Source organism: Megascapheus bottae, chromosome X (assembly GCF_031878675.1).
Source record: "Megascapheus bottae isolate mThoBot1 chromosome X, mThoBot2.hap1, whole genome shotgun sequence".
In the NCBI taxonomy this organism is placed as follows: domain Eukaryota; kingdom Metazoa; phylum Chordata; class Mammalia; order Rodentia; family Geomyidae; genus Megascapheus; species Megascapheus bottae.
Genome location: NC_143547.1, coordinates 83,425,927 through 83,446,468, shown reverse-complemented (window position 1 = coordinate 83,446,468; position 20,542 = coordinate 83,425,927). Strand labels below are relative to the sequence as shown.

The 20,542-nt window shown below is 38.3% G+C and overlaps 1 protein-coding gene across 13 annotated transcripts in view; it reads left to right on the top strand.

Moving 5' to 3' along the window:
- Window positions 1–20,542, top strand: part of Thoc2 (THO complex subunit 2) — a 118,776-nt gene that overhangs the window by 49,682 nt on the left and 48,552 nt on the right. For all 13 annotated transcript variants that reach the window (XR_016533790.1, XM_090326345.1, XM_090326337.1 and 10 more), the window contains 10 exons: window positions 4,059–4,151; window positions 6,351–6,506; window positions 7,706–7,878; window positions 9,684–9,879; window positions 14,104–14,145; window positions 14,536–14,666; window positions 14,768–14,869; window positions 16,788–16,872; window positions 18,177–18,270; window positions 19,099–19,179. Coding sequence is in view for 12 of the 13 variants with exons in the window: in XM_090326345.1 (XP_090182471.1) it covers window positions 4,059–4,151; window positions 6,351–6,506; window positions 7,706–7,878; window positions 9,684–9,879; window positions 14,104–14,145; window positions 14,536–14,666; window positions 14,768–14,869; window positions 16,788–16,872; window positions 18,177–18,270; window positions 19,099–19,179 (1,153 nt within the window). In the remaining variant the exon portion in view is untranslated. The remainder of the gene's footprint in view (window positions 1–4,058; window positions 4,152–6,350; window positions 6,507–7,705; window positions 7,879–9,683; window positions 9,880–14,103; window positions 14,146–14,535; window positions 14,667–14,767; window positions 14,870–16,787; window positions 16,873–18,176; window positions 18,271–19,098; window positions 19,180–20,542) is intronic.

Here is a 20,542-nt window from a genome sequence, read left to right as displayed (position 1 = left end):
ATAGAAGGGTATCTGTAGCTTGATACCGTAATACAATATGAATGTCTGCTTTATCATCCACCTTACATTGAATAATTTAGAATCTAAAGATTAACCCTTACTTGAGTCAGTTTTTTTTCATTAAGGGCTTTCAATTGTTGACATGTCAATTATAGTGCCATCTATATCTATTAGCTGTATTTTCTTTAACAAAGAAGAATTGTTCATTATCAACTAAAGTCATTTGGTTTCCCTAAAATGCAGTGCCTACTAGAAGGTCAGGGCTAGTGCTTTAATTTTTTTTTCTTATTTAATGACCAGCTATCAGAATGAAATGGTTCTTTTTTTTTTTTTTTTTTTTTTTTTTTGCTGGCCGTGGGGCTTGAACTCAGGGCCTGAGCACTGTTCTTGGGCTTTTCTCAAGGCTAGTACTCTGCCACTTTAGCCACAGCACCACTTCTGGCTTCTTTTTCTATGTATGTGGGACTGAAGAATCGAACCTGGGTCTTCCTGCATGCTAGGCAAGCACTCTTACCACTAGGATAAACTCCCGGCCCCCAAATGGTTCTTCTATAGCAATCTGTAATTGTGACTTGAGTAATGAGAGGGAGGGGTGGGGTATATGAGAAAGGCAGGAGAATAAGAATGAGAATGAATGAGAATGCAAGTGAGTACCTGTACATAAATGTGTTGACTTAAGTTTTAAAAGATCTATCTGATTATAGTAGCAGTGTATATTGATAACACTATGAATGCATTTTGAAGGTATTCCCAATATTTGCTGATGAGTAAAATGGAGAATCTGAAAAAGTTAAATTAAGGCATATTTTGAAGGTTTTTGCATTGATAACTAAAATGATGGTGTTATTATCAACTCAGATAGGAAGACTTTCAGGTACAGTGGTTTCTGATGTTGGAGGCAAGAACCTAGAATTCAATTTTGATTTTTTTTTGGTTGGTCTTGGGGCTTGAACTCTGGGCCTGGGCTCTGTCCCTGAGTGCTTCAGCTCAAGGCTACCACCCTACCCCTTGAGCCATAGCACCACTTCCGGGTTTTCTAGTGGTTAATTGGAGATAAGAGTCTCATGGACTTTAGTGCCTGGGTTGGTTTTGAACTGTGATTCTCAGATTTCAGCCTCCTGTTCAGCTAGGATTACAGGCGTGAGCCACTATGCCCAGCCTGTTGCCTTTTAAGAGTGAAGCTATTGCTTTGGGGTAAAAGAATGCTATGACGTTTTAAATTATTTGCCTACTGTTTACCATATGCATATCAATGGTGGCTATGATGATAGAACATCACATTCCTGGTACAGGCTGCTACTGCATTTCAGTGTAGCTGATCTCAGAGGGAACAGCAGTTTCACATAACTGAGATTGTTCCCAGGGCTGAGGTGGCTTTTACCATAAACCACTTAAAGGCAATGACAACATAAGAGCATATTGAGAGAAACAATGGTAATTGAATAGCCTGAAAGATAATTTTATAGAGGAGGTAGATGGGAGAATCTACTTTTGTAAAACTTCCATATACACCAGGAAAATGCCACACACATGCCTGGAGTTGGATGTATGTTCAGATACCGCCTGAGGAGACCCTATAATTTTCTCCTCTGGTGATGTATAAGATATGAACAAGCATGAGGTAAAAAACTAAGAAGAGAGTTGTAAATATCCTGGCCAAATTAGAAGTGCTCTTAACATTGAGTCCATCCGCCCAATTTGAGAGCATTTTCTTTTTTTTCTCTCTTTTTTGCTATAGTTCATTAAGAAAATTATCAAATACTAGATGGCCATTAAACTAACCAAAAGGTTTTACAAAAGAATATAGGCTTTGCAAAAAGGCTTTTGAAAAGTTACTATACCTGCTAGCAAAATAACCTATACAACATGCACTATTAGCAATACTCCTGAGGTGGTGGGGGGCATGTAGCTACCACAGTTACCCCATAACATTCAACATATCCAGTTTTCAGAAAGCAACAATAAGACCTGCAATTGACACAAAATATAGCCCATTCACAGGACAAAAGAAATCAATACAGTCTGTCAGGAAGCCCAGGGTAATGGACTTAATAGATGAATAATTTAAATCAGCATTCCTAGATGTACTTAAATAGGAGAGTAATCCTTCACCAGGTAGAGGCTATAGTAACATGGTAGAAATTATAAAAAGGAACAAAATTCTGTAGTTAAAAGGTGGTATAAATGAATTAGAAAAATTACCAGAAGTTCAGTAGTAGATGGGAGTAGGTGTAAAAATCAAGCAACCAATTTGATAGGACAGTTGACGTTATCCATTCTGAGGAGGAAGAAGTGAAAAATTAAGAGGACACCATCGGCATATGCATCAGTATATGTATCCGTTCCATAGGGAGGGAAGAAAGAGGGACAAAATATTTGAAGTAGTGCTTGAAATCTCCCCAAATTTGATGACTGTGAATCAAGTGTAAATGTAACCATTTAAGCAGCTCAATGAAGGCCAGGCAAGATGAAGTCAGAAATTTACATTGAGACAATCAGGGTTTTGAAAGACAAAGATAAAAAATTAAGTATTTTACAGCAAATATAACAGCCGGTTCTCCACCCCCTTCTTTCAGAAACCATGGAGTCAGAAGGCAGTGGGGGTAGTATATACGTATAGTGATAAAGAAATGTCTAAAACTAAGAATTCTTTGTTTGATGAAACTTACCTTCAAAAATGAGAAAATAAGTAATTCTTAGTTTTTTTTATCATAAAGATGTTGTACAGGCTGGTTACAGTTATATAAGTTATGTAAAGAGTGTGTTTCTTTTTGGACAGTATCACCTGATGCTTGGCTTTTTAGGGTTAGCTTATATTGCTCAACATGCTGATCTCCAGTTTTTCCATTTTGTCTGGGATGGCTTGACCTGGACCATGATCCTACTAACTACCCTCTTCTTCTGTTTCTGGGACCACAGGCAGTTGGCACCATGCTTGACTGCATTTGTTGAAATAGGGTTTTGCTAACTTTTTGCTTGTGTTGGTTTGTAAGCACAGTCTCTCTCTCTCGCTCGCTCGCTCTCGCTCTCTCTCGCTCTCTCTGGCACTCTCTCACTCTTTCTCTCGCTCTCTCACTCTCTCACTCTCTCTCGCTCTGTCTCTGTCTTTCTCTGTCTCTGTCTCTCACGTAGTGAGGGAGTTTATAGATTTTCCCTACTGTAGATGTTAAGGAATCCTTCATGCTAAAATGCAATGGCTTTTGTCATTGACTGGTGCTGGGAATTGAATCTTGGAACTTGCACATTCTAGGCATATGTTAATGACAAAAATCTGTCCTTATCAATAATTGGTTTTTCTTTTCTTTTTTTTAAAAGTCAGTTGTAGGGCTTGAATTCAGGGACTGAGCACTGTTTCAGAGTTTTTCTGCTCAAGGGTAGCGTTATACAACCACTATGAGTCAGAGCGCCACTTCCGGTTTTCTAGTGTTAATTGTAGATAAGATTCTCACAGACTTTCCTGCCTACGCTGGCTTAATATTGTCATTAACTCCAATATTAATGTACTTCTAAAAAAGTCTCAATAACTGTAACCTCTCTGTATATCCCATTTATACTAACAATAAAAAATTAAAAAAAAATTAATGTTGTCTATTCTGGGCCAGGAGTGTAGCCTAGTGGTAGAGTGCTTGCGTAGCATGCATGAAGCCCTGGGTTTGATTCCTTGGTACCACATACACAGAAAAAGCCGGAATTGGTGCTGTGGCTCAAGTGGTAGAGTGCTAGCCTTGAGAAAGCTCAAGGATAGTGCCCAGGCCCTGAGTTTAAGCCCCAGGACTGGCTAAAGAAAAATAAAACAAAAACAAAACAAACCCAAAATCTAAAATCTAAAGGTATTTATTCTCAGAATTGGTTTCTTGCAATCATCAGATTCATCAATGTGGAAAAGTATGCTGATGTAACCATTTTTGTCCTGAATTCACATTTAATATTGATTTGATTTTGATAAGAACATTTAAATATATGCTTGTGTAATTAGATATAATTGTTCTTAATTATTGAAGGTAAGAATATGATTTTAATTGTTACATTAAGTAGAAAATATTCTTTTGTTTTTCAAGGAACCAAGTGGTGAGACTCCATCATCTTTATACAGAGTTGCAGCTGTACTTCTACAATTTAATCTTATTGATTTAGATGATCTTTACGTACATGTAAGTCAACTGGGATGCAAAGAATACTTGGTTCTACATCCCAGGGGTGGGAAGAGTAGTAGGTAGCAATATAAGATGCCACGATTGATTCTATGTGCTCAATTCTTAGTTTATAAAAACATATTGCATTATTATTTTGTTTTTACTTTGTAACATGAGTTAATTCTTTGGCCAGTTGTAGATTTATGGTTGAATTAAAATTTTCAAGTTGTGGCTGGGAGTTTGGCCTAGTGGTAGAGTGCTTGCCTAGCATGCATGAAGACCTGGGTTCGATTCCTCACTACCACATACATAGAAAAAGCCAGAAGTGTTGCTGTGGATCAAGCGGTAGAGCTCTAGCCTTGAGAAATCCCAAGGACAGTGCTCAAGCTCCAGGACTGGCAAAAACAACCAAAAACAACAACAGCAAAACTCCCAAAAGTTGCTTTAATAATCAGCAGGACATGTCTTATGGGAGAAAATCCAAATTCTAGCATTGTGGCTTTAGGCTTCATTTTTTTTTAAAGTGGTGTATGTGTGTGTACATATGCTGGTCCTGCGCACTGTCTCTTGAGCGAGTGTGTGTGTGTGTGTGTGTGTGTGTGTGTGTGTGTACATATGCTGGTCCTGCGCACTGTCTCTTGAGCGAGTGTGTGTGTGTGTGTGTGTGTGTGTGTGTGTGTTGCTAGTCCTGGGGTTTGAATTCTTGGCCTGGGAACTGTCCCTGAGCTTCTTTTGCTCAAGGCTAGCATTCTATGAATCACTTGAGCCACAGTGCCACTTCTGGCCTTTTCTGTTTATGTGGTACTGAGAAGTAGAATACAGGACTTCATTCATACTAGGCATACAGTCTACTACCATTCCCAGCCCTGCTAGTGTATCCCCCCCCAATCCTGGTGCTTGAACTCAGGCCAGGGCACTGTCCTTGGGCTTTCTCAAGGCTAGTGCTATACCCTTGAGCCACAGCACAAGTTCTGGCTTTTTCAGTGTGTGTGGTACCGAGAAATGGAACCTAGGGCTTTGTGCATGCTAGGCGAGCACTCTTACCTCTAGGCCATGCTCCCAGCCCCTGTTAGTGTATTCTTTTTTTTTTTTTTGGTCAGTCCTGTGCTTTGAGCTCAGTGCCTAAGCACTGACATTGGGCTTTCTCAAAGCCAGAGCTCTACCACCTGAGCCTCAGCACCACTTCCAGCATTTTTCTATGTATGTGGTACTGAGGAGTCGAACCCGAGTCTTTGTGAGCGCTAGGCAAACACTCTGCTACTAGGCCAAACTCCCGGCCCCCAACTTTTTTTTTTTTTTTGGTCCGTCATGGTGCTTGAACTCTGGGTCTGGGCACTGACCGTGAACTCCTCAGCTTAGGGCTACCGCCTTAACCCTTGAGCCACAGCCCCACTTCTCATTTTCTAGTGATTAATTGGGGATAAGAGCCTCATTTTCTTTAGTGTCTGCACCGGCTTTGAACTGAAATCCTCAGAGCCAGCCTCCTGAGTAGCTAGGGTTACCGGTGTTAGCTGCCGCACCTGGCACTTTTTTTTCCCCCAGTCCTGGGCTTTGAACTCAGGGCCTGAGTACTGTCCTTGGGCTTTCTCAAGGCTGGAGCTCTATGACTTGAGCTACAACACCACTTCCATCTTTTTTCTATGTGTATGGTACCAAGAAATCAAACCCTAGTCTGTGCATTCTAGGCAAGCACTCTACCACTAGGCCAAACTCTTGGCCCTTGTTGTTTTTTATTTGAAGGGTTCACATCTACCTATTCATGTAATTCAGTATATCACCTCTTCCAAATTTAATCCATGTGCAGTAGTTTTATTAGGGGTTTGGGTTTTATTTGTCTCTGTGTTGAGGATTGAACACAGGGCATTGTAACTAGGTAGGCAAGTACTTTACCTCTGAACTACATTTCCAGTGTTTTCAATGCAACATGTAAATACTTTCCTTGGTAAATTTATGAATTTAGTGGTAAACATCAGTGTTGTATTATTTTAGGACCTTTATATAAGGAGCATGTGAAACTTTGTTACCTGATTTAAAAATGTTTCCAATGTCTTAAATAGTAACAATAGTCTAATAGCTTTATTTAGAAGGAAATGATAGTCACAAATAGTAGGCTAGACTTCTTATGTAAAGCTATATCAATTGAAAATAGTTTTTTGTTTTTGAATAAGAAAGTAGTTTATTTTAGCTGCTTTATAAAATTTAATGAATCATTTTTAGCTTCTTCCAGCTGATAGTTGCATTATGGATGAACATAAACGAGAAATTGTGGAAGCTAAGCAAATTGTTAGAAAACTTAACATGGTTGTATTGTCTTCTGAAAAAATGGATGAGAGAGAAAAAGAAAAGGACAAAGATGACGACAAAGTAGAGAAGGTACACCATTTCTATAAAATTAACGTTATAATTATGAAATTTAACCTCTACTGGTAATCACCTTAAGGAAAGTTATAAATCTTTGATTGTTTTAGAACCTAGTTTTGTGTGTGTGTGCGTGTGTGTGCGTGTGTGTGTGTGTGTATGTATGTGTGTGTGTATGTATATTTGCCAGTCCTGGGACTTGAACTCAGGGCCTGGGCATTTTCCTTGGATACTTTTTGCTCAAGGCTAACGTTTTTCCACTTACGCCACAGTGCCACTTCTGGCTTTTTCTGTGTATGTGGTATGAAGGACTCGAACCTAGGGCTTCATGCATGCTGGGCGTTAGGCTACACTCCTGGCCCCTAGAACCTGGTTTTGGAATTATTCATTTTACAAAAGTGACCTGTTTTTTAGTTTTTTTTCCTGAAAGATACAGCCAATATTTTCGTATATATTTCACAGTGCATTATAAGAAAAATTATAATATTTATTGATTGTATTTTTGTTATATGTATTAATGGTCCTCAAATCCTTAAGAGATTTGTAAAGGTTATTGGATTTGCAAGGATGAATTCACATTATTTTCCTTTGATACAGTATAGTAATAATCAGTAAATATTAAGTAACTTTAATACGTTAAGTAATTTTATTCATAAACTTGTCTGCATTTGCATGCTAAATGAAAATACAGGTCCATTGTTTTTGTTCAGGAACTAAAAAAGTAAGACAAATACTTTTTAGTTTCCCAGGAATGATTACTATTTTTTTTTGAGAGGAGTTTAATATGTATCTATGACATACAATTTTGATTATGTTCTAAAATTTAAGTGCCAGTGATTGTATATAGAGATTCTTTCTTGAATACTTGTTTGTTAAACACGTCATTTGAAATATGGTGTAAAAATCAATGTTAATAAATTCTTTAATAAAATTTTTTAAAAAATTTATTTTTTATTGTATTTTATTGTCGGGGTAACATGGAGGGTTTACAGTTACATTCATCAGGTAATGGGTACATTATTTCTTGAACATTGATATCCCTTCTTATATTTTTCTCCCACTTTCTCTTCCTCACCCCCTCCCAATCATCTTGTTTTATATGACAACTATTCTTGATGTATACGATATTATTAATCTCAGTCATTTAAGAAAATAGTATTTATCGTTCTCAATGTCTATATCCTAATTATTTTTGTTTCCTTGTTCATTTTTAGCCGCCTGACAACCAAAAACTTGGTTTATTAGAAGCCTTGTTAATGATTGGTGATTGGCAGCATGCACAGAACATTATGGATCAGTTGCCTCCATACTATGCAGCTTCACATAAACAAATAGCCCTTGCTATTTGCAAGCTCATTCACATAACCGTTGAGCCTCTTTATAGAAGGTATGTTACTGTATACGGTATTAATGATTGAGGTAGGCATGGTTTATCTTCTCTTTTCAAACCAAGCAAGTTTAGCACATTTTTCTCTAAAACTATAGTTCTGAGAACTTAATACCTCAAGATATACTCACTTTAATTCAGTCTCATAGTTATTATGTAGTATCCTATTTGTAATTAGTTAATGAGGCACCCATTAGTGAACCTAAGTATACATGTATTATCTTTAATCTATGAGGTATGAGGTTAATATGGCAATAAACATAGGTTGAGAGAGTGTGACAGCAGGCAAATCTGACCACGGTACGTTGTATTCATATATGAGCATGCCAGAAAGGAACACCCTGATAATATATGCTAATAGATGCAAATACAATTTTGGGAAAATAAAATTGGGGAAAAAACGCAACTATAGTTTTGACTTGTACATTGTATTTCTATATCAAGAATAAAAATTCTACTGATTTTTATTTTTCCTCCTCTTTTCAGAGGTAGAGAATTTTGCCTAATTGGAATATGCATTTCTCTATCTTAGGTTGAATGACTGGTTGAGGACATTGCTACTATGCATACCTTCTCACCTGACATACACATTGTTGTTAAAGTAATTACCAGTATAGCCTCTTTCATTATCTATCTCTATTGTGTCAAGTAGTCCTCTAGCCCTCAGCCTACTTGCAGCGTACATAGGAGTAGTCTTGGCAGCAGTTCTGTCTTCAGTTTCACAGATCATAGCCTGCCTTGTGACTTGTGCATAGCGACTGGCAGCTGCCTTCAGTGCCACTTGGGCTGTAGACTGCGAAAGCTTCTTTTCAGAGAATGATGCCCGTGATTTCATAGCCTGTCACCTGCTCAGCAGGTGAGAACTCTGGCCATGTGGTATTTTTTAGTATGACACTTTTGATTGTTGAAGTTCCTTTTTCTATCAACACTTCCCATATACTCAGAAGTAGATAGGGAACCCAGATAGAGAAATAAATTTTTTTTATTCACTTGAACCATTGTTGTTACAGCCATATTTTTATGTCTCATCTTCCAGTCTACCTGAGGTCCCATCCCTTATTCCCCATTCCCAGATCCAAATTCTTGAAACTAGCTATATGATATAGTTAAATGTTGAGATTTGCATATCCCTCGTTTCCTATTCTTTTTTTTTTTTTTGCCAGTCCTGGGCTTGAGCTAAGGGCCTGACCATTGTCCTTGGACTTTCTCAAGGCTAGAGCTTTACCACTTGAGTCTCAGCACCACTTCTGGCATTTTTCTACGTATGTGGTAGTGAGGAATCAAACCTGGGTTTTCTTGCATGCTAGGCAAGCACTCTACCACTAGGCCAAACTCCCGGACCCTGGTTTCCTGTTCTTCACTATAAATTAGAAGCATTGTCCTCTGAGCTCTTATTTTATTCTATGTTAAATAATTAGTTCTGTTTTTTCCTTAGTTGGGAATTGGAGTTATTTGGTATAATTAAAATAAGGAATGAGGGCCTGGAGTTTGGCCTAGTGGTAGAGTGCTTGCCTAGCATGCACTAATACCTGAGTTCAATTCCTAGGTACCACATACATAGAAAAAAAAGCCGGAAGTGGTGCTGAGGCTCAAGTGGTAGAGCTTTAGCCTTGAGAAAGTCCAAGGGCAGTGCTCAGGCCCTGAGCCCAAGCCTAAGACTGGCAAAAATAAAATAAGAAATAATTAAAGTACAGAGGAAAATGTGAACAAGAAAATACTCATTTACTGATTAATATGATTGTATAACTTAAATGATACAGTATAGTATGTGTATATATGTTTATAAATTTGCATTTTTTTTATAGAGTTGGTGTTCCTAAAGGTGCTAAAGGCTCACCTGTTGATGCTTTGCAAAATAAGAGAGCACCAAAGCAAGCAGAGAGCTATGAAGATTTGAGGAGAGATGTGTTTAATATGTTCTGTTACCTTGGTCCTCACCTTTCTCATGATCCCATCTTATTTGCAAAAGTGGTGCGAATAGGCAAGTCTTTTATGAAAGAGGTTAGTAAGAATTTTCTTCCTGGAAAAAACTGAATTTTGAGACAAGAAGACTCAAGAGTATATTTGCACCTCTTAGTGTATTTTCAGGAACAAGTAGAAAGTCGGCCCAAGTTAACAAAGTTTATGTCGAGTAAGGTTTATGGGAAGTTCAGTGTGTGTGTGTGTGTGTGTGTGTGTGTGTGTGTGTGTGTGTGTGTGTGTGCGCGCGCGTGTGTGCGCGTGTGTGCACGTGCGCACACGTGCCCACCCTCATGTGCATATGCTTGCTTTTATTTGCACGTACTTCTTATTTTTTATTGTATCTCTTGATTATTTTTTTTTTTGGTGGGATGTTGGGCTTAGACTCTAGACTCTGGGCATGGGCACTGTCTGTGAGCTCTTCAGCTCAAGGCTACTGCCCTACCCCTGGAGCCACAGCACCACTTCTGGTTTACTTTTTTTTGGGGGGGGGCGGTCATGAGGCTTGAATTCGGCCTGGGCTCTATCCCTAAGCTCTTCAGTCAAGGCTGCCACCCTACCCTTTAGCCAAGCCCCACTTCCCTTTTCTGGAGGTTAATTGGAGATTTAAGAGTTTCAGGTCCTTTTGTGCCTGGACTAGCTTTGAACCTTGATCCTCAGATCTCAGCCTCTTGTATTGCTAGGATTACAGGTGTGAGCCACCATGTCTGGCCACTTCCAGTTTTCTAGTAGTTAGTTGGACTTAGTGCCTGGGCTGGTTTTGAGCCATGACCCTCAGATCTCAGCTTCCTGAGTAGCTATGCTTACAGGTAGGTGTGAGCTTGATTCTTCATACTTTATTTTTTGCCAGTCCTGGAGCTTGAACTCAGGGACTGGGCACTGTCGCTGAGCTTCATTTGCTGAAGGCTAGCACTCTAGCACTCTTACTCTTGAGCCACAGTGCACCTTCCGGCTTTCTGTTCATGTTGTATTGTGGAGTCAAACTCAGGGTTTCATGCATGCTAGGCAAGCACTCTATCCATTAAACTACATTCTCATCCCCTCATGATTGTTATTGTTATTTTTTTTTCTTTGTTGCTCTAAGTAAACTTTGGTTTGAATGGTTTCTTAGTGCCCTTCTAAATGCCTTTGTCTTCTTTCTCATATTCATTTTCAAATGTTCCTGCTCTAGAATTTTGGCGACAAATAAAAAAAAAATCACAAGCTCCTAAGACTAGAAATTAAGATTTTTTTTCCAGTGGGAAGATGCATTTGTATATGTAATACGCCTTTTTTTTTTTGCCAGTCCTTGGGCATGAACTCAGGGCCTGAACACTGTCCTTGGGCTTTTTTCAAGGCTAGCACTCTTACCACTTGAGTCACACCACTTCTGCCTTTTCCTGTCCATGTGGGCATGTGGTACTAAGGAATGGAATGCAGGTCTTCGTGCATGCTAGGCAAGCACTCTACTACTACACCAAATTCTAGCCTTACTCTGTGTGCGTGTGTGTGTGTGTGTGTGTGTGTGTGTGTGTGTGTGTGTGTGTGTGTGTGTTTTGCCAGTCAGGGTTCATATTGATTCCTTTGTGTAACCAGGGTTAGCTGTGAAAATATGCCACGGTCATTTTTGTAACACTTAATGTTTCTACATGCTTAAATCACACCCATTCACAGCCACACGTGGGAAGATAGTAAGCAGTGAATAACTTAATTCTTTTGGGGCTGAGGATCTTTTGTTTTTTGGGTTTTTTTTTTTTTTTGGCTAATCTTGGGCCTTGTACTCAGCACCTGGGCACTGTCCCTGAGGTTCTTTTTGTGCAAAGCTAGCAGTGCACCACTTGAGCCACAGTGTCAGTTTGGCCTTTTTTTTTTTTTTTTGGTTATGTAGTAATGAGGAATCAAACCTGGGGCTTCTTATATGCTAGGTAAGCACTTTACCCCTGAGTTACCTTCTCAGCCCTGCATGGGTAACTTAAGAGTTTCACAGTATCATAGTATTTTGGGAAAGGGGCTGTTTCAGTGCCTTAAACTCTTAACATATTAAACTATAAAATCCCAGTTTTTTCAATTGTGTTTAATACCTTAATTTCTCTCTCCCCATATGCACGAATTGCAAGATTGTTATGACCAGACAAAATGGAATAATTCTTTAGCTGTGTTTCTGTCAGTCTACTCTTCCTTATTTGATAGATTGTATATTGGCTTATTTCTCTGAAAAGAAATGCTGTTTCCATCCCTACTTCCTTCCTTTCCTTTCTTCCCTCCTTCCCTCCCTCGCTCCCTCTCTCCCTTTCTTCCTTTCTTCTCTTCCCTTCCTCCCTTCCCTTCCTCCCTTCCTCCTTTTCTCCTTCCATTTTTGTGGTGGGGCTTGAACCCAATTCCTGGGCTATGTTAGTACTCTACTACTTTGAGCCATAGCTGCAATTCTGATTCTGATTATTGGAGGATAAGAGGCTCTTTTCCTGCCTAGCCTTTCATGCCTAGGCTGGCTTTCAGCTATGGTCCTTAGATTTTAACTTCCTTAGTAGCTAGAATTACATGTGCGAGCCATCAGTGCCTGGCTCCATGTCTTCTTTCAATTTTCAATTGCAAAAAGACAATAGGAGCATTTTAAAAATAAGGATAATATGATATAGTTACTAAACTAATGTTAAGTAAAAATGTAGTAGTTGGCCTTCCCTGTTGTGTTACCATGCATTAACATACTGAAGTCTGAAAGCACATGATATAGAAAATACCCTATTTTATTAGTTATCAAGAAAATAAGACTCTTGCTGGTTTCATATTAACTTTTGCCCTTCCTTCACTTGATATTGAAATATATCCTTTCCCTAAATCTTGTTTTTATAAGCCAGGCGAAGTGACTCACACCTGTAATCTTAGCTACTCAGGAGGCTGAGATCTGAGGATCATGGTTCAAAGCTTCAAAGCCAGGTTCAAAGCTTCAAAGCCAGTCGGGTCGGGCACTAAAGACCAAAGACAGTGGGACTCTTATCTCCAATTAACCACTAGAAAACTGGAAGTGTTAATGGCTCAGGGGTAGGGCCGCAGCCTTGAGCTGAAGAGTTCAGGGACAGCACACAGGTCCAGAATTCAAGCCCCACGACCAACCCCCCCCCAAAAAAAATACACTTTTTTCTTTTTTTAAAATTTTGTTTTTCGATGCAAATGCTTTAGTTATACTTTGACTTCTGCACGCTATTCTAACACTCAGCCCGTGTGTGTGTGTGTGTGTGTGTGTGTGTGTGTGTGTGTGTGTGTGTGTGTGTATCTATATCTAACAGTTTATAATAAATTGTTTCAAATCAATAGGCATGGCCAGGCATATCATTTTAAGGGCCCATCTGTAAATCACTGATATAACACAAACCCAATTTTTTTTTAGTCTGTCCCATTTAAGCAATTGTTTTATCTTTTTTAGCAGTGCTACTAATATTTTGGATTAACTATTCAGTAATTGCTTGGTAATGCATTAAAACATTTAAACATTGTTCATTTTTTTGTTATATTACTGTTTAATTTTACGGATTCTGTAGAGGAAATCTGGCTGAAAAATTCAAGTGCATAAAGTGGGGGTGGGGGTGGGAGGGTGGTTGGCACATACCTGTAATCCTAGTTAGGAGGATGAGATCTGAGGTTCAAGGTTCAAAGTTCAAAGCCAGCCCAGGTACAAAAAGACCTGAGGGGGGCGGGGAGTTTGGCCTAGTGGTAGAGTGCTTGCCTAGCATGCACGAAGACCTGGGTTTGATTCCTTGGTACCACATACATAGAAAAAAATCAGAAGTGGTGCTGAGGCCCAAGTGGTAGAGCGCTAGCCTTGAGAAAGTCCAAGGACAGTGCTCAGGCCCTGAGCTCAAGCCCAGGACTGGCAAAAAAAATAAATAAATAAAAAGACCTGAGACAGTGCCCAGGCGGAGTTCAAGCCCCATGACCCACAAAAATAAACAAACAAACAAATAAGGCATTATAACTAAATGATAGGTGTGGTTTTATAGTATTTAGTAGTAAAAACTTAGATCAGATTTAGGGTGTTTAAAATAATGTTGAAAATGAGAAATGAATTGGTTTATGAAACTTGTACTTTGGTTCATAGATGGGAAGAATAATTTACAGTTTAGAATTATTCATGAAATTTAATGTTAATTGGTAGGCTATATTTAAAATCAGCTTGTGTATTTCAAATAAAAATAATAAACGTTAATTAAATACTTAAATATAAGAGTTATTTTTTCAGAGACACTGAATTGATAGCATAATTGTACATTTAATTAATTTTTAAAATTTCAGTTTCAGTCTGAAGGAACCAAACAAGAAGACAAAGACAAAACGGTAAGAGACTGGTTAAAGTCCAATAATATGTCAGATAATTGTCTAGAAGTGCAGCATACTCCAGATTTTAGTATGAGCAAGATTTAATCATTTGTATGAATAATGAATTTGTGTTTTAAATGCCAAATATAGCTTTTAGTAACTTATACTAAGTTGTTTTTTTAAGATTAATATCCTATTGTGAAGCTATTGAAAAGCTAAGAAAAGATCAGCTGCCTGCTTTCCTTTCTTCATGCTGTCATGGGTGGAGAAAAGATAATAAGTATTATAGGAAACTAGATACTGTATTATGAGATCAAGAATTGGTCATTTCTACAGGACTATCATAAACTTTTGAGGGTAGATTAATGTGAATCTCTTACTGAAATAATATTTTTTTTTCTTTCTTAGGAAGTTATACTTAGCTGTTTGCTTAGTATTACTGATCAGGTACTACTTCCATCTCTTTCTTTGATGGACTGCAATGCTTGTATGTCTGAGGAACTATGGGGAATGTTTAAAACATTTCCCTATCAGCATAGGTAAATAATTCTGTTCCATATTTTTAGCTGCTAGTAATTCTAGTGTATTAGACTCAAGTATTTGACTTTCCTAATTCCTTTTCTTGTCATTTTTTTTAAAGATATCGTCTATATGGCCAGTGGAAGAATGAAACCTATAATGGCCATCCACTTTTAGTAAAAGTTAAAGCTCAAACAATAGACAGAGCCAAATATATCATGAAGTAAGTATAAATTAATTTTTTCTTCATATTCTAAGTTACATCTGGATGTAATTTATTTTATAATTGTAAGGATGCTCATGAATATTTGCTGAAGGTAGAGTTGGTTCTATACTGCATATAAAATGGTAAACAATTTTTTAGCACATTTTAACTGATAAGTTAGTATTTTCATTGTTCTCTAGGCATAAAAGCTAATAAATATCCTGTTATATGCATCATATTACAGGTTAGTATAGGATACTATATCCTGTTGTAGCCATTCCTTAATTTTCATAATATAGTTACTTTGCATAATACAAAGTTCTAAGCCGTCCCTTAAAGTTACTATCAAGAAATCATGGAGAACTCTCATAGGGAGCCAGATTTTGATTAATTGATGTGCTTTAAAATTTACATCATTAAAATATAAAAATGATAGGAGCTCTAATTCTTGGTGGACTGTTTGAAGTTTAAATGTAAAAAATTGTGTACCCAGTGCAGTATCATTTTACATGTTAAAAGATTTGTTATATTTCACCCTTTAAAGAAAAACTGTCACCAATTGCTTTATATGTATATATAAATTTATTTTTGCCAGTCCTGGGCTTGAGCTCAGGGCCTGAGCACAGTCCTTGGGATTTCTCAAGGCTAGAGCTCTACCACTTGAGCTTCAGCACCACTTTCAGCTTTTTTTCCCCCTATGTATGTGATACTGAGGAATCGAACTCTGGTCTTTGTGCATGCTAGGCAAGCAACTCTAGTGTAGCTAGATTCAATACAAATTTGATATCTTAATTCCTGAATTGAGAAATGAGCGCTTCTAAATATAAACTAATCATGATTATTTTTTTGGTCAGTCAGGGGACTTGAACTCTGGGCCTGGGCGCTGTCCCTAAGCTCTTCAGCTCAAGGCTACTGTCCTACTCCTAGCACCACTTCTGGTTTTATGGAGATAAACTGGAGATAAGAGTCTCATGTTCTTTAGTGTCTGGGCTGGCTTTGAACCATGGTCTTCGGATCTTAGACTCCTGAATAGCTAGGATTATAGGCGTGTCCTACAATGATTCATTTTTAAAACTGTTGTGTACTGTAGATTTCGCTAGGATTACAGGCATGAGCCACCATGCCCTACAATGATTCACTTTTAAAGACTGTTATGTACTGTAGATTTCACTATGATTTTCACCCTTTCCACTTTGATGTTTTTAGTGCTTAATATCCTATTACTATGAAGTGAATCATAGCTAGGGGCTGGTGGGTGGCACATGCTGGTAACTGTAGCTATACAGGAAGCTGAGATCAGAGGACTGTGGTTTGAGGCCAGCTCTAGCAGGAAGGTCCATGAGATTCTTAGATTCAATTAACTACAAAACGCTGGAAGTGGAGCTGAGGCTCAAGTGGTAGACCACTAGCCTTGAGGGCAAAAGCAGTGCCTAGGCCCAGAGTTTAAGCCCTAGGCCCCCCAAAAAGAAAAAAAGGGTGAAATTATATGTTATAAATATTAAGCATGTAATAGACACTCTAGGTAAGTCTAACCAAAATAACTCCACTTTTGTAATAGCATAGTTGTTTACTTAGATTCATTTTGTATGGGTGGTAAGGAATTCCACTCCGTTCTATGGTGTGATAAAACTTGTAAGCATAATGAGTACTTTTTTTTTTTTTGGTGGGTCTTGGGGCTTAAACTCTGGGTCCGTGCTGTCCTTGAGCTGTTCAGCTCAAGGCTACCACCCTACCCCTGAGCCATAGTCCCACTTCCTTATATTCTAGTGGTTAATTGGAGATAAGAGTCTCATGAACTTTAGTGCCCGGCTAGCTTGAAATCACGATCCTCAAATCTCAGTCTCCTGAGTAGCTAGGATTACAGGCGTGAGCCACTGTGCCTGGCTATGAGTAATATTTTAAAAGATAATTCTGCCACTTTTGTCTTCCTTTGTAGGCGTCTTACCAAGGAAAATGTGAAACCTTCAGGAAGACAAATTGGGAAGTTGAGTCACAGCAATCCAACCATTTTGTTTGATTATGTATGTTTTGAAATTAATATTATTTCATGGAATCAGTGCATGTGGGAAATAATATAGTTTTAAAATGGAATGTTGTACTTGTAAAAATGAGCAAATATCAGGTTATGCTAAAAATAAAACTTATTTCATAGTACATTAACATTGATCCTTTGGTAGAAATTCATTAGCAGTGCTACTTTTCCAGTCATTCTAATGTTACTTCCTTGAACATGATTTGATTTCTGAGAATAGTTTGTCATTGGTGGGGTGGCGCAGGGGGGTGTGGTGTGGGCAAAGAGGTGGGGCACAGAAAGGGAGGGAGGAAGGGTGAGTAAATGGAAGAGAGTAATTTTTTTTCCCGGCCAATCCTGCTCTTGAACTCAGGGCCTGAACAGTGTCCTTGGGCTTTTTCAACGCTAGTGCTCTACCACTTGAGCCACAGCACCACTTCTGGCTTTATGTTTGTGGTCCAAGGAATTGAAACTGGGTCTTCGTGCATGCTAGGCAAACACTCTACCACTGGGCCAAACTCCCAGCCCCAAGAGTATTTTATTTTTAGAAATATTTGAATAGCGTTTTGTTTTGTTTTTGCCAATCCTGCAACTTGAATTCAGGGCCTGGGCAATGCCCTTGGACACTTTTTGCTAAAGGCTAGAGCTCTGCCACCGGAGCCACAGCACTTCTGTCTTTTTCTGAATATGTGGTTGAACAAAGGACTTCGTACATGCTAGGCAAGCACTCTACCACTCGGCTATGCTCCTGGCACTGAATAGCATTTTTTGTGATTCAGTTTTAGCACTAGTGTTTTACGTTTTTGGAAGATTATTTTATACATTTAGCATGAGATTAACTTCTGTCTCCTCCAAATCTAAGGTTGGTTTCCTAATTGGAAAACATAGTCTAAATGGTCTTTAAGGAACTGATAGTATAGTAAGCTATATAAATATGAAATGATAGGTAACTAGTTTAATTACAAACACTTTCAATTATCTTCTGAAAAATTATAGCCATGATTCAGATGACAAAAGTCCTGTGTTTTTTTGTTTTGTTTTGTTTTGTTTTGTTTTTGGTTGGGTCATGGGGCTTCATGGTCCTGGGACTGAGGGTTGTCCCTGAGCTCCTTGGTCCAAGCCCCACTTCTCATTTTCTAGAGGTTAATTGGAGATAACAATCTCTGGTCCTTTTGTGCCAGGGCTGGCTTGGAACCTTGGTCCTCAGATCTCAGTTTCCCGAGTAACTCGGATTACAGGGGTAAGCCACCTTGCTGGCTCTTAAGTCCTATCTTGTTTAGTCAATGATATCTGTTCTTTCTTGCTGTCTTCCAGATCTTATCACAAATACAGAAGTATGATAACTTAATAACACCTGTGGTTGATTCATTAAAATATCTCACTTCATTGAATTATGATGTCTTGGCCTGTATCCTTTCATGTGAAAAAATACATTAATTTCATAGATCTTATTTTTTGGGAGCAGGGTGGGTTGTGATTTGAATTAAGGGTCTTGGGCTTTATAGACAGGCACTCTATCATTTGATCCATAGCCTCCAGAGACCAGATCTTTGTTTTCTGCCAGTATTTTGCCTTGTACTTAAGGGCCTGGGCATTGTCACTTAACTTTTTCTACAGTGCTATTTCTGGCCTTTTCTGTTTATGTTGTACTGAAGAATCGAATCCAGGGCTTCATGCATGCTAAGCAAGCACTCTACCACTAAGCCACATTCCCAGCCCCTAAATATCTTTTTCTTAGTTTTTTGTTTTGACATTACTGGGAATTGAACTCAAGGCCTTGAGCTTACTAGGCAGACACTACCATATGAGCCACACCCTGGTCCCAAACATCTCTTTAAATAAAACTTTATTTTAAAAAATATATTTTCCTTAGCTGAGTACTGGTGGTTCATACCTGTAATCCTTGATCTGAGAGGATTGCGATTCAAAGCCAGCCTGGGCAGGAAAATTCCATGCGGTTCTTATCTCCAGTAAACTACTCAAAAAAGCCAGAAGTGGCACTGTGCTCAAGTGGTAAAACACTAGCCTTGAGCACAGAGGGTCAGCACCCTCAAGTTCAAGCCCTAGGACTGAAATGAGTTTAAAGATGATGAGTTGATGCTACTTTGTAGTGTATTTGTCAGTACTTTGGAATAGTTTATTGTAAATAACTTTTTCCCCTCCAGGATATAGCAATTTTTCTATATTTTATGGTTCTCAGAGATATAGTTCTAATTTTTTCCTTAACTTATGGAAGATTGTATCATAGAAGCTTTAGCTAATCCAGAAAAGGAGAGAATGAAACATGATGACACAACAATCTCAAGCTGGCTTCAGAGTAAGTTATTTTACAAAGGATGAAATTATTATTGGTGTTAACTACATGCTTTGAATTCTGTTATCTATGCTTGGTTAAAGCAGAATAACCATTCAGTTTGTTTTGTGATGTAACCAAGTCCTTGTTATGTAAGATTTATAGATTTAATTTTATAACTAAATTATATTGATTTTCCTTATTCAGGATACTATTATTACCCCTTGATAAAGTCCTTATATTCTAACCTTAGTTTTAATTTCCTTTTGGTTAATTTCTTTAGTATTGGACTTTGTACTTTCCATGGACCTTTCTTTGCACATGTTATTTTCTTGAGACTTTTTTTTCCTTGCTAGCCCTGGGCTTGAGCTCAGGGCCTGAGCACTGTCTTTGGACTTTTTTAAGGCTAGAGCTCTACCACTTGAGCCTCAGCACCACTTCCGGCTTTTTTCTACGTAAGTGGTACTGAGGAATTGAACCCAGGTCTTCATGCATGCTGGACAAGCAAGCACTCTACCACTAGGCCAAACTCCCAGCTTATGTTATTTTCTTGACTTACTGTTTGTGTATGAATGTGTATGAGGTTCCTGAGGCTTGAACTCAGTACCTACATTTACTATCCCTTTTAGGTTTTTTTTTTTGCCAAGACTCAAGCCCTGAGTCCAGGACTTGGGTTTTTCTCAAGGCTAGAGCTCTACCACTTGAGCCAAAGCATCACATCTGGGTTTTTTTTCTATGTATGTGGTACCGAGGAATAGAACCTGGGTCTTCATGCATGCTAGGCAGCACTCTTACCATTAGGCCAAACTCCTGGCCCCCCCCTTTAAGAATTTCATTAGCTTTTTTGGTAACTAGGATTACAAGTGGCAGCCACCAGGACCTGGCTCCTTATATACTCTCAAGCCCATTTAATATCTTCTTTTTATCTTCTGCTTATCCATTAGATTTTTACTTACGGGGTAATTTTCTTTGGAAATTTTTCCCTGCTAATGCTCTAATTTACAGAGTATTGCCATGGGAACTTTTTATTCATCACAATAATTTCTGTATACATTTTTCCTTATTGGACTATAGGGTAGGACCTATGTTTTGGTAAACACAATAATTAATTAACTGTTGAATAAATTGTAGATGACTTGACTCTGCTGTCTTGATTGGAAATTGCTTTCTACTGAAGATAAACGCTGTTTGTTACAGTTAGTTTTTGTTTTTTATTTTTTTCCTGGTTCTTTGTACCTTTTTCTTTAGCAGCAGGAATTGGACACAAACTCTTATTTTTTAATTTATTTTTTACTTTTTAAAAGGTAGGATCTCACTATTCTATATTGACCCCAAACTCCCTATCCCTGTATTTCACCCTTTTGAGTGCTTTGTTTATAGACATGTA